The sequence below is a fragment of the Grampus griseus genome, assembly GCF_964374135.1.
Source record: "Grampus griseus genome assembly, chromosome: 20".
Lineage (NCBI taxonomy): Eukaryota > Metazoa > Chordata > Mammalia > Artiodactyla > Delphinidae > Grampus > Grampus griseus.
The window spans coordinates 46,259,721-46,274,820 of NC_139014.1; the positions used below are offsets into that span (position 1 = coordinate 46,259,721).

General features: G+C 46.5%; 1 protein-coding gene across 1 annotated transcript in view; it reads right to left on the reverse strand.

Moving 5' to 3' along the window:
• The window catches only part of DNAH2 (dynein axonemal heavy chain 2), a gene marked incomplete at its 5' end in the record, with an annotated part of 86,284 nt that overhangs the window by 27,431 nt on the left and 43,753 nt on the right, over positions 1–15,100 (reverse strand). Inside the window, 14 exons of the mRNA XM_082678968.1 lie at positions 426–530; positions 1,539–1,763; positions 1,916–2,114; positions 2,444–2,535; positions 2,714–2,866; positions 4,505–4,663; positions 4,755–4,892; positions 5,402–5,538; positions 5,751–5,868; positions 6,095–6,313; positions 13,148–13,273; positions 13,556–13,708; positions 14,038–14,165; positions 14,903–15,083. Of these exons, the coding sequence (XP_082535094.1) occupies positions 426–530; positions 1,539–1,763; positions 1,916–2,114; positions 2,444–2,535; positions 2,714–2,866; positions 4,505–4,663; positions 4,755–4,892; positions 5,402–5,538; positions 5,751–5,868; positions 6,095–6,313; positions 13,148–13,273; positions 13,556–13,708; positions 14,038–14,165; positions 14,903–15,083 (2,133 nt within the window). The remainder of the gene's footprint in view (positions 1–425; positions 531–1,538; positions 1,764–1,915; positions 2,115–2,443; positions 2,536–2,713; positions 2,867–4,504; positions 4,664–4,754; positions 4,893–5,401; positions 5,539–5,750; positions 5,869–6,094; positions 6,314–13,147; positions 13,274–13,555; positions 13,709–14,037; positions 14,166–14,902; positions 15,084–15,100) is intronic.

Sequence of the window (15,100 nt, forward strand, 5' to 3'; positions counted from 1 at the left end):
GTTCATTGTGAATTTTTGGCATAAATTTTTTTTAACATTACATGAAAAATATTATTTCTCTTGACTTCTGAGGGCTCTGGGTGCCCCTGAGTGCCTCCCTTGCCTCACCCCAGCCCTGGGCCGCTCCCAGCTCTCTGCTTTGGAGGCTCTACCTTCCTTGTCTGTTTGGTCCCCACTCTCTGCCCACTGGGACTGTTAGGCTTCACATGCCGGAGCCAGGCTACACTCTCACCCTGCAGCTCTCCTAGCTCAGCAGAAGCAAGGCTCCTGCAGAGAGCGGTCTCCCCTCCACGTATCATAGCTCCCTGAATGCAACTCAGCCCGGGGGGTCCTTGGGCCCCTCTGTGATCTGCCCCGTCGTTCTCTGAGCCACAGATGGCTTGGCCTTCTACAGTCCCCTCCCCCAGCCCTCAGGATGCCCTCACCGTAGGGAAGGTCATGTTGATGATGTTGAAGCGACTCTGCAGCCTTGGGGAGATGACGGTCCGTCCACCCCCGGAAGGGCCCATGGCAGCCATCAAGAACATGTCCTAGAGAGCAAAGACCAGATGGGGTGGGGGGTGGGGTGGGGGGTGGAGACAGGCGAGAGGATGGGAAGAGAGGGAGCATGGAAATAGGGAGGATGTGAGAGGAGCCATGAGGAAGAGAGGAGATGGAGGGACAAACAGGAAGAGGGAAGACAGGGACAGAAAGAGCAGGAAGAAACACGGAGTAGAAGGGGCAGGGAAAGGTGAGGGGAAGGAAGGGATTTGGGACACTTTTACAGAATTACTAAAGTAATGTATTTGTTCTTATTTCATCATTATAATCCATGTTCCCAAATTGGAAAATAGAGGTAAGTTAAAAAAACAACATTTGATTACGTCTTCTAGACTTTCTCTTCTTTTCTATTTTAAATAAATAAATAAATAAATAAATAAATATATACATATATATATATATATATGTACACACACACACACACACACACACATGTATCTGTGTATGTATGTGCGTGTTTTTTCTCAGAAACGTATGAATATGTTATTAGGTGAGTTTTGGACCCCGAGGGCCAGACAGATGAGTGCCCCAGATATCAGGCTGGAATGGCTGCCCATTGATTCAGGAAAAAGAAACAAAACATTCAGAATCCCATGGGAGAAAAGCCAGGACTGAAGGGAGACACCTGGATTCTGGGTGGGGAGCGGAGGTGGTTACTGAAACAGTGGGAGGTGGAGAGGCCTGGAGACGTGGTTATGGGCAGCTCTGGTTGGCATCAGCGTTGCCATGGGAGCAAGGAATAAGAGGCCTGGGAAAGGAGTGGAAGTTGGAGGACAGGCTCCCTTGGTCAGGAAGCACAGGACAGTCAGTGAGGAGGGTTACTAACAGGAATTGATAACCTAGGAGCCAGATGTCTGGGTCCTGAGAAAGGCAGGACACTCCTGTGCGGGGAGGAACATAGGCTTACAGGATTCTATCCTGGGGTCCCAGAGGAGCGGGGACTGAACCCATCATGGGCGGGAACGGAGGCCTGAAGAACAAATTTTCGGGATGCTTACTCGAATGTACTTGATGGTCTGCTTTGTTCGATCATACCAGAAGCCATAGTCAATCCAGAGGCGAATCAGCTCCAGGGGGGGCTGGGACCCAAACGTGTCCTTAGCTGGCATATTTAGGTCATCCATGAAGGTGATCATGCTTTTGCCTCCAAATGGCACATAGACACCCTTGGTTCGCTTCTCCACCCTGCTCTCAATGATGCTCTGCACATTATTGGATGTGGTCTGGTGAAAAAGGCACAGAATGAATGCTTGGGTCCCCCAGGAGAAATACGGGGTTAGAGAGGAGTGTCGACCAGGCACTTGGATCCCAAGGGGGAGCAGAGGCAGGGAAAGAGCAGGGAGCTGGCGGCCTGGCCCTGGGTCCTGCCACACACCTGCGCAGACATGTTGACAGTGAGCACTGACCACTGGCTGGAGGGCAAGGACTGCAGGACACTCTGAGCGATGGACGTCTTTCCAGTCCCCACGGGACCCACCAGCAGGACGGGGTTCTGGTTGGCCACCAAGGTGCTCACCAGGTAGTTGTAGCGGACAGTGTCAACGGTGGGCACCGTGATCTTGTAGAAGGGGAAGCTGGTGGGGAAAGGGACTGTGTCTCAAGATCGTGGCCCGCTCCTTTCTAACTCCCTCTTCCTTCTGCCCCGCAGTGTTTATCCTCCTCCGGCATCACCACTCTCTAATCGCCAAGCCTGTCTCCTGCGGGGTCCGGGGATCAGGCATTCTCCTGAAGGACCCTGTCCCATTTCCTCTAGATCCCACTTCCCGCACTGGAAAGCCATCTCTGCCTTGGGATCCACCCTCTCTTCCTACAGCTCACTTTTGCACCCCTCTTTGGCTCTCTCACCACATCGCCCACCCACCGCAGCCCCAAGCCTGACCCACCCCCCAGGTCCGGCTCTCACTTTGGAGGGTAGCGCCAACTCTTTGGGAGCTTCTCCTCAAATGATGTCCAACTCCGCATCTTGGGGTCCACAAAATACTCGTACACTGTGTCCTGAGGAGGGAACGTGTGGCGGGTTACCAAAGCCTTCCTTTAGCTTTTCCCTGCCCAGAAAAAGCGCTCACAGACCACTGGGCAGAAGAAAGAGAGCTGGGCGGCAGGCTGAGGCTCAAGAAGAGTCTAAGGATTAGGGAGGCAGAAAAATAGGGCAGCTGGGTTTGAGGGCCCTGACCTTGTTGGGGAAAGTGCCCTCAATCTCTCGGAGGTAACTGTCGATCTTCTTGCGGCCCTCCTCATCCACGGAGGCACACACAGACCAGATCATGCTGAACACAAATGTCAGCTCTACCATGGAGACAAAGTTCTCACCATCAGCTGGGTTCACCTGGGTGCAAAAGGAGAAACGGAAATACCGTAAATCTGTAAGAGGTGGAGGCGTCTAATTTTGGCAGCTCATCACAAAGGCTTAGAGTTTCCCTCCCTTCCTGGTTCTGTTTGGAAAACCGTATGGCTGTAGATAAACCTAAGTCAAAACATTTAAATTAAACCTACGAAGTTACAGCGACACGGTGGGAAATTGTGTTGAGACTCCATTGTCTACCATATTGAATTCAGAATCTTTAGTCTGTCCTTCCAGCTCAACACACATCTCAGCATCCTCTTCTCGGGGTCTCTGCTGCAGCGAAGAGGGGTTGTAACACCGCCAACACCATCCACCCATCACCCACCCTGCCCAGCGGGGACTGACTCTTGTGTCTCTGTGTTTTTGCAAAAGCCATTCCCTTTACCTAGACTGCCCTCCTCTCTTTGTTTTGTTCATCAGCGTTCTTCCCCCTACCCAGTCCTCCTTAGCAGCTGGGTGCCATTGACACTATATTACTGTCCTTTTCCCCTATGTCATTTTGCAACTTCACCCACATGGTTTTAATTTATATTAACCATACCAGGAATGGCACACACTGTTATAGATCTTAATTGTCATATAACTTTATATTAATAGTTGAGTGATCTGTCAATGTCCTTAAAGACAATATGAACCATTTCTAGGCAGTAATTTAATCTCAACAGAAAAATACTCAATTTTGGTCCTTACTCCAAAATTCTAAACCAAACAAAAATTTTCTTAAATATCAGTTAATCTGAAAATTTCTAAAACCCCTCATCAGATTAGGTGGGGAGCTCCTCCCAGCAGAAACAGTATCCCAGGGTCTTCCCCAGCGGTCCAGTGGTTAAGACTTCACCTTACAATGCAGGGGGTGCGGGTTCAATCCCTGGTTGGGGAGCTAAGATCCCACATGCCTTGCAGCCAAAAAAACAAAACATAGGGGCTTCCCTGGTGGCGCAGTGGTTGAGAGTCCGCCTGGCGATGCGGGGGACGCAGGTTCGTGCCCCGGTCCGGGAAGATCCCACATGCCGCGGAGCGGCTGGGCCCGTGAGCCATGGCCGCTGAGCCTGCGCGTCCGGAGCCTGTGCTCCGCAACGGGAGAGGCCACAACGGTGAGAGGCCCGCGTACCGCAAAAAAAAAAACCAAAAAACGTATAACAGAAGCAATATTGTAACAAATTCAGTAAAGACGTTAAAAGTGGTCCCTATCCAAAAAAAAAAAAAATTCTTAAAAAACAAACAAAAAAGAAACAGTATCCTAAGGCCTCACAGATTCTAAGACTTAATATTTAATTTTTGAAAGGATGGAGAAATGAGGAACCAAATAAACTATCCTCAGCTCCCAGATATGGGCAGGAAATTACAGTGAGACCCATTGTGTACTATATCTGATTTAGAGTCCTTAGTTTGGCCTCCCAGTGTGCATGCACATGTGCGCGCATGAGCACACACACGCGCATGCAAATGCACACACGCACACACACACACACCCCGCTCGCTGCCTCCACGGTTGGTGAGGCCTCCCCTTGGAGTCTCTGCTCCACTCAAGCCTCATGTTCCAATTGTGTCTCAGACACACCATTTCCCTGAAGTTGTCCCGGGAGGTCGAGAGCCCTTCCTGCCCTGGTCCCCCCTCACCCCATTCTCCGGTGTGGCCAGGGCTGAGTACAGATTGCAGAGGGAGATGATGCCGCTGTATTCCGGGAGGGGCACCAGCTCGTGGCAGTTTTTCTTCTTAAAGGTCAGCATCTTGTTGATGAACTTTTCGAACATGCGCTGAAGAGGCTCTGCCTCTACCTGGAGTTGAATAAGCAGGGGCTCTGAATTATTCTTGTGTCCCCTCCGCAGGCCCCACCGGTTCCTTTCCTCTCCTCCATTCCCTTCGTACCTTTGGCCTCTTCTCCAGCCATGACTGAACGTAGGGCTTCCAGCCCAGGTCAGCGTAGTCAGTGTACACCACCCCGCAGCGAGACACGGTGGCTGGGGAGGCCGCTGCCAAGTTTTCCACTTCGAACAGGAGAGACACCTATGGATATATTGTCTTGTCTTTCCCTCAGTAATAAAAACACCCAGAATTCTGATGCCCCAAGGTGTCTCTACTGAGTACCACGTGTGGCAGGATGAATAAAGACCTAAGCTTTACAAATGATTTGTTTGTTAAAAGAAATCAGGGTTTCTTCAAGGTCATCCTTATGAAAAATTACTCTCTCGCTCATATTGTTTGAGCGGGTGGGAAAGGGTGGGCTTTACAAAAGCCCACGAATTGTAACTCTGGGTGCACAACGGAAGGTCATCCCTCATATGTCAGTGGCAATGAGGCTGCCTCAGTCCACACAGTGCGTCCTAATACATCATGTTTTCTATACAGTTGTCCTCAGAGTCTGTGGTAAGACAGGCATTTCTTCTTCAGTCACAGGTTGCCCTGAATCCAGGCATCCTCCTCCTAGGCGTTCCTATAGAACTTCCCCTTCTTGTTGGATGCCCGTGCTCTTCCCCTTAGCCCTGCCCCAGGCCCTCCAGTTTCCACTCCCGAACCTGCTCAGGCATCGCGATGCGCTCTCCGTTGATAAGGGTCAGCACTTTGTTATCGTCCATGACAGAGTTCATGCTCTCAATCCACAGTGTGTCCACAGGGCCATCGAAAAGGATCCACTTCTCATCCGGCTTCTCGTCTTGGTCGGAGGTAGATGATAAGGAAACCAGAGCTTTGTTACCCAGCCCTCCCTCCACACTCATCTCCCTGGAGACGCAAGCAGTTGCTTCCTGGTGATCTCCGCGTTCCCCAAGCAGTTTTTCCCCCAAAATGAGCTTTCTATCCCCAGACTGCCCACCCACACAGGAGATTTAGGCATCTGCTCTCCCTGCCCCAAGATCCTTTGGGTACCTGCACAAGCCGTCCGCATGACACTGGACAGGACGCCGTCTGTCCATTCATTATTGTTGAGGTCATATTCCCCATACAGCTCCCCTAGGGACAGTGCCTTAGGGTTCAAAGGGAACTCCTAAAAATGACACAGGAAGGGGGTTTTGAGCTGCCAGCTGACACAAATCCCAAGATGTTCCTTTATTTCCAGGTATTTGTATTTGGCCCCTGTCTCTCTCATCCCTCCCAGGCCGCCCTCCTGGTCTGCACCACCCTCCCAGACACCTACGCACCCCTGCCCCCAGCCTCACTGTCTTCCTGCTACTCAAGTCTCCTCCAGTGGCCCCACTGTCCCAGGTCCGTACTCTGACAATGTTGAAGTTGGGCTCTCCGGCGCGGCACAGGGAGGACAAGGACAACTGAAGAATTCTCCACGAGGCAGTCTTGCCGCTGCCTGTGCAGCCCACGATCATGGTGGAGTGGCGGGAGTTCTTGGTTTCATACAGCTGGATAACCTTGGTGAGGGTGAACGGGATGGTCTGCAGGCCCATATCCCGAATCTCCTGCTCAATGGCCTCCCGCAGCTGAGAGAAGGGAAAATACAGGAAGCAGAAGAAAAAGGGTGCGGCTTGTAAGGGACTTTCAAAAGCTCACCGATACCTGGAAGGATAATGTGCAAACCATTAAAAATTGCACCAGGGCCCTCCGCACCCTGACAGTTGTTTGTTCCTTGGGAGGCTGGCCAATTGCAGAGTTGAGAGATTGGGCTCTGGAGTCAGCCAGCCTGGGGCCCCAGCTTTCAGCTATGTGAACCTGAGCAAGTTAACTTCTTTGAGCCTCAGTTTCCTAATCTGTTAAATGGGAGTAATGATGGTACTTCCCGCATAGGGCTGTTGTATTAGGTAAGATAGTCAATGTAAAACACAATGTCTGACACGCAGCTCTACACATCTTTTCTAATATCATTCAACAAATATTTATTAAGCCTCTAAAGTGTGTGCCAAGCAGTGTGCTGGGTGCTGAGAACAAATTAGTGTTCATCCTATCGCACAGCCCACAGTCTGGTGGGGGAGCCAGACATTAAACAAATCATCACCTAAGTTAAAAAGATGAAAACTCAAATTCAAAAAGATACATGCACCTCAATGTTCATAGCAGCACTATTTACAATAGCCAAGACATGGAAGCAACCTAAATGCTTGTCAACAGATGAATGGATCAAGAAGATGTGGTATATTTATACAATGAAATATTACTCAGCCATAAAAAAGAATGAAATAATACCATTTGCAGCAACATGGATGAATCTAGAGATTATCATCTTAAGTCAGAGAGAGAAAGACAAATATCACATGATATTACTTACATGTGGAATCTAAAAAAATGATACAAATGAACTAATTTACAAAACAGAAACAGACTCATAGACATTGAAAACAAACTCATGGTTACCAAAGGGGGAAAGGCGTGGATAAATTAGGGGTTTGAGATTAACAGATACAAACTACTATATATAAAATAAACAAGGACCTACTATATAGCACAGGGAACTATATATAATATCTTATAATAACCTATAATAGAAAAGAATGTGAAAAAAAATATATATATATAACTAAGTCACTTTAGGGCTTCCCTGGTGGCGCAGTGGTTGAGAGTCCGCCTGACGATGCAGGGGACACAGGTTCGTGCCCCGGTCTGGGAAGATTCCCACATGCCACGGAGCGGCTAGGCCTGTGAGCCATGGCCGCTGAGCCTGCGCGTCCGGAGCCTGTGCTCCGCAACGGGAGAGGCCACAACAGTGAGAGGCCCGCGTACCACAAAAAAAACTAAGTCACTTTGCTGTACACCTGAAACTAACACAACACGGTAAATCAACTATACTCCATTAAAAATTTTAAAAACAAAAATGAAAAATAAAGAAATGCTTATAGAACCATGACCCACGTGGGTCCCAGAAGAGTGTGACATTTTTAAATACACAGCCAATGCAACCAAGTAAGTTCAAACAATGCAAGATTTTACTTGTATCTCTCAAACACCACTAACAGGCCTCACCCCTACTACTTCCCTCCACTGTCTGAGAATTAGTTGTATTAGCATGTTTGGGTGTATTTGTGTGTGTGTGCGTGTTTAGCATCATGCCAAAAGTTTAAAATGTCACATTTTCTATTTACTCAGTTTAAAATATCCTGTAATTTCTTCTTTGACCCATGAGTTACTTAGAATTGTATTGCCTAATTTCCAAACATTTGGAATAATTATATATTGTGACGAATTTCTAGTTTAATTCTATTGTGGTCAGAGATCATCCTCTGTATAATTTTCAATCATTTGACGTTTATGAGACCGCTACTTAATAATCCAGCACACAGTCAATTTTGGTAAACGCTCCTTGCATACTTGAGAAGAATATGTGTCTGCAATTATATGCATATAATGTTCTACATGTGTCAGGTCAAATCTGTTAAAAGCATTCAAATCCGCATCTTTTAAAAAAATATTTATTTACTTATTCATTTTATTTTTGGCCACGTCGGGTCTTAGTTGTGGCATGCGGGAACTTTCCCTGTGGGGCACAGGCTCTTTGTTGCAGTGCTCGGGTTTCTCTCTAGTTGTGGCACGCGGGCTCAGTAGTCGTGGCTCACGGGCTTAGTTGCCCCATGGCATGTGGGATCTTAGTTCCCTGACCAGGGATCAAACCCATGTCCCCTGCATTGGAAGGCAGATTCTTAACCACTGGACCACCAGGGAAGTCCCTCAAATCCGTATCTTTATGGATTTTTTTTCTTTTTTTTGGCCACAACACACAACTTGTGGGATCTTAGTTCCAGGACCAGGATTGAACCCGGGCCATGGCAGTGAAAGCACTGAGTCCTAACCAGTGCACTGCCAGGAAACTCCCTTTATGGATTTTTTTATCCGCTTATTTTATCAATTTCTGAGAGAAGCATGTCAAGATTTCCCACTAGGGTTGTGGATTTATCTGTTTCTGCTTTTAGTCCTGTCGATTTTGTTTTATGCATTTTCTAGCTCTATTATTAAGTGCATACAAATTTAGAATGCCATATCTTTCTGAGCATAGGCCCTTTTATCATTATGAAATGTCCCCCTTTATCTTTAATATTCTTCTTGCCATAAAGTCTACTTTGCCTGATATCAGTAGAGTTAACATTGTGATCAGAAAATGTGTTCTGAATAAATTCCCTTGAAATTTTTGAGGCAGATTTATGACCTTTACATGGTCAAGTAACCTAAATATTCTATGTATGCTTGAAAAAAATGGTTATTCTTCAGTTATTGAATGCAATTGCTGTCAATGTCTTGATTAACTCAAGATTGATTGTGTTGTTCAAATCTTCTTTAACAAAACTGATTTTTAGTCTGCTTGGCCTATCAGTTACTGAGAGATGTGAAGAGCGCCACTACGATTGTAGATTTGTCTATTTTTCTTTGAAATTCTGAAAAATTTTATTCTATTTATTTTGAGGCCATATTATTAGATGCATGCAAATTTAGAATTGTTGTATCTTCCTGGTGAATTGAACTTTTTATTATTATGAAGCGACTCTATTTCTGGTAATTCATTTTGCCTTAAGATCTGTGTTGTCTGATATTGCTACCCCAGCTTCCTTTTGATTATTGTCTACCTGATGTATTTTTCTAGTCTTTGACTCTCCACCCTTTGTCTTTACGTTTTACATGTGTCTCTTGTAAACAGTATTAAATATTAGTATAACAATGTATATGATTCAATACATGATTATTTTTCCTTTCCTGCACAACTTTTTGGTTTTCCCTAGGGGTTAACAGTTGCTCTGGTTTTTTGTTTGCTTAGTTTTTAATATACTGATCTTTAACTCAACTCCAAACTCTGCCAGTTGACTAAGTCTCTCAAAACTTTTATTCTCACCAGGTATCGATTTCCTCTTCTTAAAGAAGTCTGGGGACTTCCCTGGTGGTCCAGTGGTGCAGAGTCCACCTTACAATGCAGGGGACGTGGGTTCGATCCCTGGTCTGGGAACTAAAATTCCACATGCCACGGGGCAACTAAGCCCACATGCCAGAACTACTGAGCTCGCGTGCCTCAACTAGAGAGGCTGCATGCTGCAAACTACAGAGCCCAGGCGCTCTGGAACCCTGGAGCCCACGCGCCACAGCTAGAAAAGAGAAAGACCCGTGCGCCACAACGAAAGACCCCGCACGCCTCAACAAAGATCTCATGTGCTGCAACTAAGACCCAATGCAGCCAAAAATAAATAAATCATAATTTTTAAAAAACCTTAAAAAAAAAAAAAACAAAGAAGTCTGCCTGAACCTTCAGATTTGCTTCAGTTTGGATTGGCTTCTCTCTTTGTCTGGTACACAACTGTCATCCCGTGTCCTCTATCTTCCTCTTTCTTGGAATGCTCCTGCATTGTGGTAGAGCACATCCTCTGGTAGCTTTCTGAGAAAAGGATGCAGTGGAGGTAATTTTTTGTTTTTTTTAGAGAGTCTGCTTGTCTGAAATATCTCTGATCTAGCTTCCTATGTGACAGGTTGTCTGGGTATAGCATTTGAGGTTGGAAATAATTTTCCTTCAGAATGTTGAAGCCTGCTTCATTGTTTACAGAGCCAATATTGCTATTGAGAAGTCCAACATTCTAATTCTTGATCTTTTGCATGTCATCTCTTTTTTTTCTCCCTTTTTGGAAGCTTGTTAAATCTTCTCCTTTTCCTAGTGTTTTAAAATTTCACAATGCTGAGCCTTGGTAAGGATTTGTTTTATCTATTATGTCATGCATTTATAGATCCTTTAATTATGGAAACTTAGATGCTACAGTTCTGGGGATTCTTCGTGAATTGTTTCATTACTGATCCTGGCCTCCTCCATTTTCTCTGTTCCTACTTTTTTTGGAACTGCTGGTATTTCAGTGTTGTCTTTCCTAGACTGGCACTTGAATATTAATCTCTTTCCCGCTTTGTCTGCTCTGCTCTATTCTCTGGAATATTCCTTTTCCAATAGCATTTCATCAGTACTTCATGGATACAATACCTTAATCTTCTCTCTGAGTATACTAATGATAGATTTATTTTAAAAACTTTTCTTCTCTCTGCATTATCTATTTTCTCCAGTTTGCTTTTTCCTATTTGTTTTGGCTGCTTTCATGTTAGAGGCCTTCCTCAGATGGGTGGTGAGCCTTGGTTTTCGGCTCATATATAAGGGTGGAGGACTAAAGAGCTGAATGGAAGCTCTGAGTGTGTGAGTGGGGCCTGTAGACTGTGAGTGTCACTGTAGATGATTTATCTGGGACTTCCGTGGGGACATTTCCATTGTCGATGTCTTGTTCGTTCCTCTTGGGACAGAGAGATTCCCCAGAGAGAACTCTTGCAATTTCCTGGCTGGCTGGCTGCCGGCATGCCGGGGGCTTCAGAGAAGGCTAAGGGTCTCAGCATTCAATGTGTAAACATTCACTTAACCCCCATTTTTAATAGAGTTTTCTCCCGCCCTCAACTATACCATGTGTCCCCCAGACCAGAGACCTACTATTGTTACCCTCTAGTCTTCCACCAAAGTGGGAGAGGCACGGCTATCCAGGGTCGCAGAGAAGGGGAGACCTGCTCCCAAGACTGTTTGCTGCCAATCCTTCTCATTTCAGGTACACCTCCTTTACTCACTCCCCCCACCTACTCCCAACTCACAATTCTCCCCACTTCCAGCCTCTCAGGTTTGCTGAGTAAGTCACAACTTGATTCATTTATTTCCCATGTCACAATTTTGCTGTCATTGCCTCTCCCATTCTCCCCATTCTTTCGGGTATAGATGCCTTATTTGTAAAAATCTCTTTAGAGTAGTTGTAGCAGGTTTTCAAAAGGAAACAAAATTGTTTTTAATCCACCTTTTTATCTGGAAGTCCTCCCTGTGAGTTGCTGGATTTTTAACATTTCAATTATAATATTTTTTCATTTGTAGGAACGCTGTTGGTTCTTTTCAATCCTACTTTGTTTAGAAGTCTCTTGTTCCTGGATCACAGTTTCAAGCTCCTCTCTTGTTTCTTTATTTTTATTTATTTCTTTGTTCATTTTGCTGTGCTGTGCGGCTTGCCCTTGCGGGATCTTAGCTCCCCGACCAGGGATCAAACCCTTGCCCTTGGCAGTGAAAGTGCAGAGTCCTAACCACTGGACCACCAGGGAATTCCCCTCTCTTATTTCTTTAAACATATTAAATTTAGTTATTTCTAGAATTCTGTGCTGATTATTTTCCATCTTTGAAGTCTTTGTGGATCTGATTCCGTTTTGTTGTTCTTTGGCATCCCATTCATAGTATCTTGTTTCCTTGTGTGTTTTGTGATTTTTGACCAGAAGCTGCTCATTTTCTTGGACTTTTATGAGAATTCTTTGAGGCTTAAGTTGAAGCTTCATTATTCTAGAAATAATTTGCATTTGCTTCTGCCAGTCACGTGGGGGAGACACTAACAAACTGGAAATACTTTAAATTAAGTTCTAAATTTGAGATTTGGGGCATTACACATTAAAATAAATTATGACCAGGAACCATGTGAGGGCTGACTTGTGGTTAGGAAATCTCAAAGGAGATTTTGCCCCTTCCTCTCATCATCAAAGGTCACGACAAGCATGTTTCTTTACTGCATGGACCCTCGTCAGTGGTGGGTTTCTCATTTTCCCACTTACTGAAGGTGTTTTCCTTTGTGGACGGAAGTTTATGCATGACTGGGTTTTCTGTTATACCTCAAAATGTGGGCTGCTTCATCTCCTACCCCCAGTGCCTTATGTTCAACAAAAACTTTCGGGGAGAAATCCAGCTTTCTCATTCACTTGCCTCCCTGCTTTTACTCCCCCTCCTCATCCCAGGATTCTTTCTTTCTTGCCAGTTTAGCAATACATTTTAAAAGATGTATTTTTATATTTTTATCCAGCATTTTAGTGGTTTCAACCGAAAGAATCATTCAGGGTATCTAAACTACCGTACTGCCAGAGAAGAAAATTCCTACACTTTCTAAAATGCTCCTTCCTTGGCCTCTTCCATCCCACTCCTCTCACATATCAAAGAGCTCCTAGCAGTCTCTCCTCAAAACTCCCTGAATGAGAAGACAGGTAGAGACAGGAGAGGGCTACCAGGTAGAAAGTAGAAAGGCCAGGGGATCAGCGGTCTCAGTGAGGTCAAGGAACTGATGAGTAGAAGTACTTGAGCTGCTGAGTCAGGGAGTAGGGAGTTGAGGTGAGAAAGTAGAATGTTTGAATAGGCCTGTATGGTTTTATAGATAAGGAAGCCCAAAGAGAGGCCAACTGTGTTGCTCAAAGTCACAGCCAGTGAATGGACAGCTAGTGAAGGGCAGAACAAGGCCTGGAGGCCAGGTGTCCTGTTTCCAGACCCACATTCACACATGAGGTCAGGGAGAGTCTTGAGGAACAGATACCTTGCCGTAGTCAATGACCGGCAGCTCGATGCTGGGGAACAGATCTTGCACGATGGCATTGAAGAGTGGCACGTCCACTGAAGTTAGCTTGGCGATGTTCATGTCTCTCATCGAGAGCAGTAGAACCTGAATGGGAAAAGACAGAGACTCAGGCTCGCGAAGCCAGGGCCGAGGTACTCATTAGGCCCTTCCTCTCCAACTGGGTGAGAGGCAGGAGCTAAGAACAATGGATACATCCGAGCTAGTCTTTAGCGATAGGACAGGTGGAACTCAGGCAACACCTGAGGGGAGGGGCAGGAGGGCGGGAAACCTAAGCTAGTGAAAGTAAGGATCTCAAAAACTTCAGTGAAGGCGCATAGGACCAGTGACAGTGGAGGTTAAGGTCCGACGGTCGTGTCCTCAATCTACCTCTTCATCAGACAGATCCGGCTGCAGGCGGCGCTTCTTGCCAGCGCAGTGCAGGAGGGAGGTGAGGGCACGTAGGCCAAAGTCATAATGGTCCTGTCTGGAGAGCTGCTGCACGGCCAGCGAGTAAAGTGTGTACACCTTCTTGGCCAGAACCTGGAGAACAAAATAGAGGAGGAAACAATCCATCTCCCCACCAATCCCTCTGCTTCATGTAGGGACAGTTACAGATCCAAGAAGCTAGGTCCCGGGACTTGGAGCGGCTGGGAAGGGCCCTGTGCACAATCCTAATGAGAAGATCCTGGGAATCGCGCCATCAAGGACCAGTGACACCACAGAGGGGAGACCTCCCTCCATATCCTACTGACAGCCATGTAAGTTCCTCGTAGGATAAGCTGATTATGAGGCCTCCGGGGGGTTCTTCGGTCCAGACAATAATCACGGAAGGGAAATAAAGTGTTGGAGACAAGAGGTTATCAGAATACCTTGCAGTTGCCAAATCCTTCCCCAAAGAGAATGATTTCTGCAATGAGGGTAGCATCGGGCACCACCATGGCAACTGGACGGAACATGGATTTAAGATTATCAGGAAGCTCTGTGCGACCAGCATAGCCTGGAAAAGAGCGCCATTTATTCAGAATCCATACTGCTTCCCAAAGACCTACTTCCCAATCAGTCCCATTTTCCCCATCCCCAGCTCCATCCCTAACTCTCTCCCCAGCTCCAACTCTGAGACCTCTTCCTTTCTCATCTCAGCCCTGGCTCTTCCCACACCACTTTGCTCTTCTTTCCTACCCCTGGTCCTTTCCTTAACCTTCTGCATGGCCCTGATTCAAACTCAAATCACAGAGCTGTCAAGTTCCCATCTCTCCAAGTTCCATGTATAACTCATGTTAGTGCTAATAGAAATTGCACCTGTTTATCTGATTCTTTCAGTACCGGAACCCTTTCCTGTTTTCTCCTAGTTCCTTCCCCCAGAGCTGTTCTCAGGCACCAGTAATGAGAGACCCTAGGCCCTGCACTCTGGGGGAGATTCTCCCATTCGGCAAAAGGGATGGCAGACACACCAGAACTCTGGGAGCTAGTCCAACCAAAGAAGATGGCTAAGCACTTTAAAAGACTAGGGCTACATGTATGCCTGCAAGCTGTTATTCATCCCTTTAGGGAGAACAGTAAGATTGCCACCCCTCGTCCCAGAAATGTGTATGTTTATCCTTCTCTCACACTTTATGGTCTTTAGCCACATTTCACTTGGCTAAAAACACTGGCAGGGGGTGGGGGGATGCACAGTTATTTGCCCTGAACACTCAGTTCTCCCCGCAGGAGCCCCATCCACTCCCAGGCCCTTACCAGGGTTCATGGTGATGAAGATCCCACAGGACCACACCAGATTTATTTCAAAGCCCTCAAAATAGAAGCGGGTGAGGCCGGCAGCCAGGGCTGAGAGGATGGACAGGATCTGCTGGGCCACCACGGATAGCACTTCCACGTTGATGCGGTTAAACTCATCAAAGCAGCCCCAGGCGCCCATCTGTGGGTGGGGGGGAG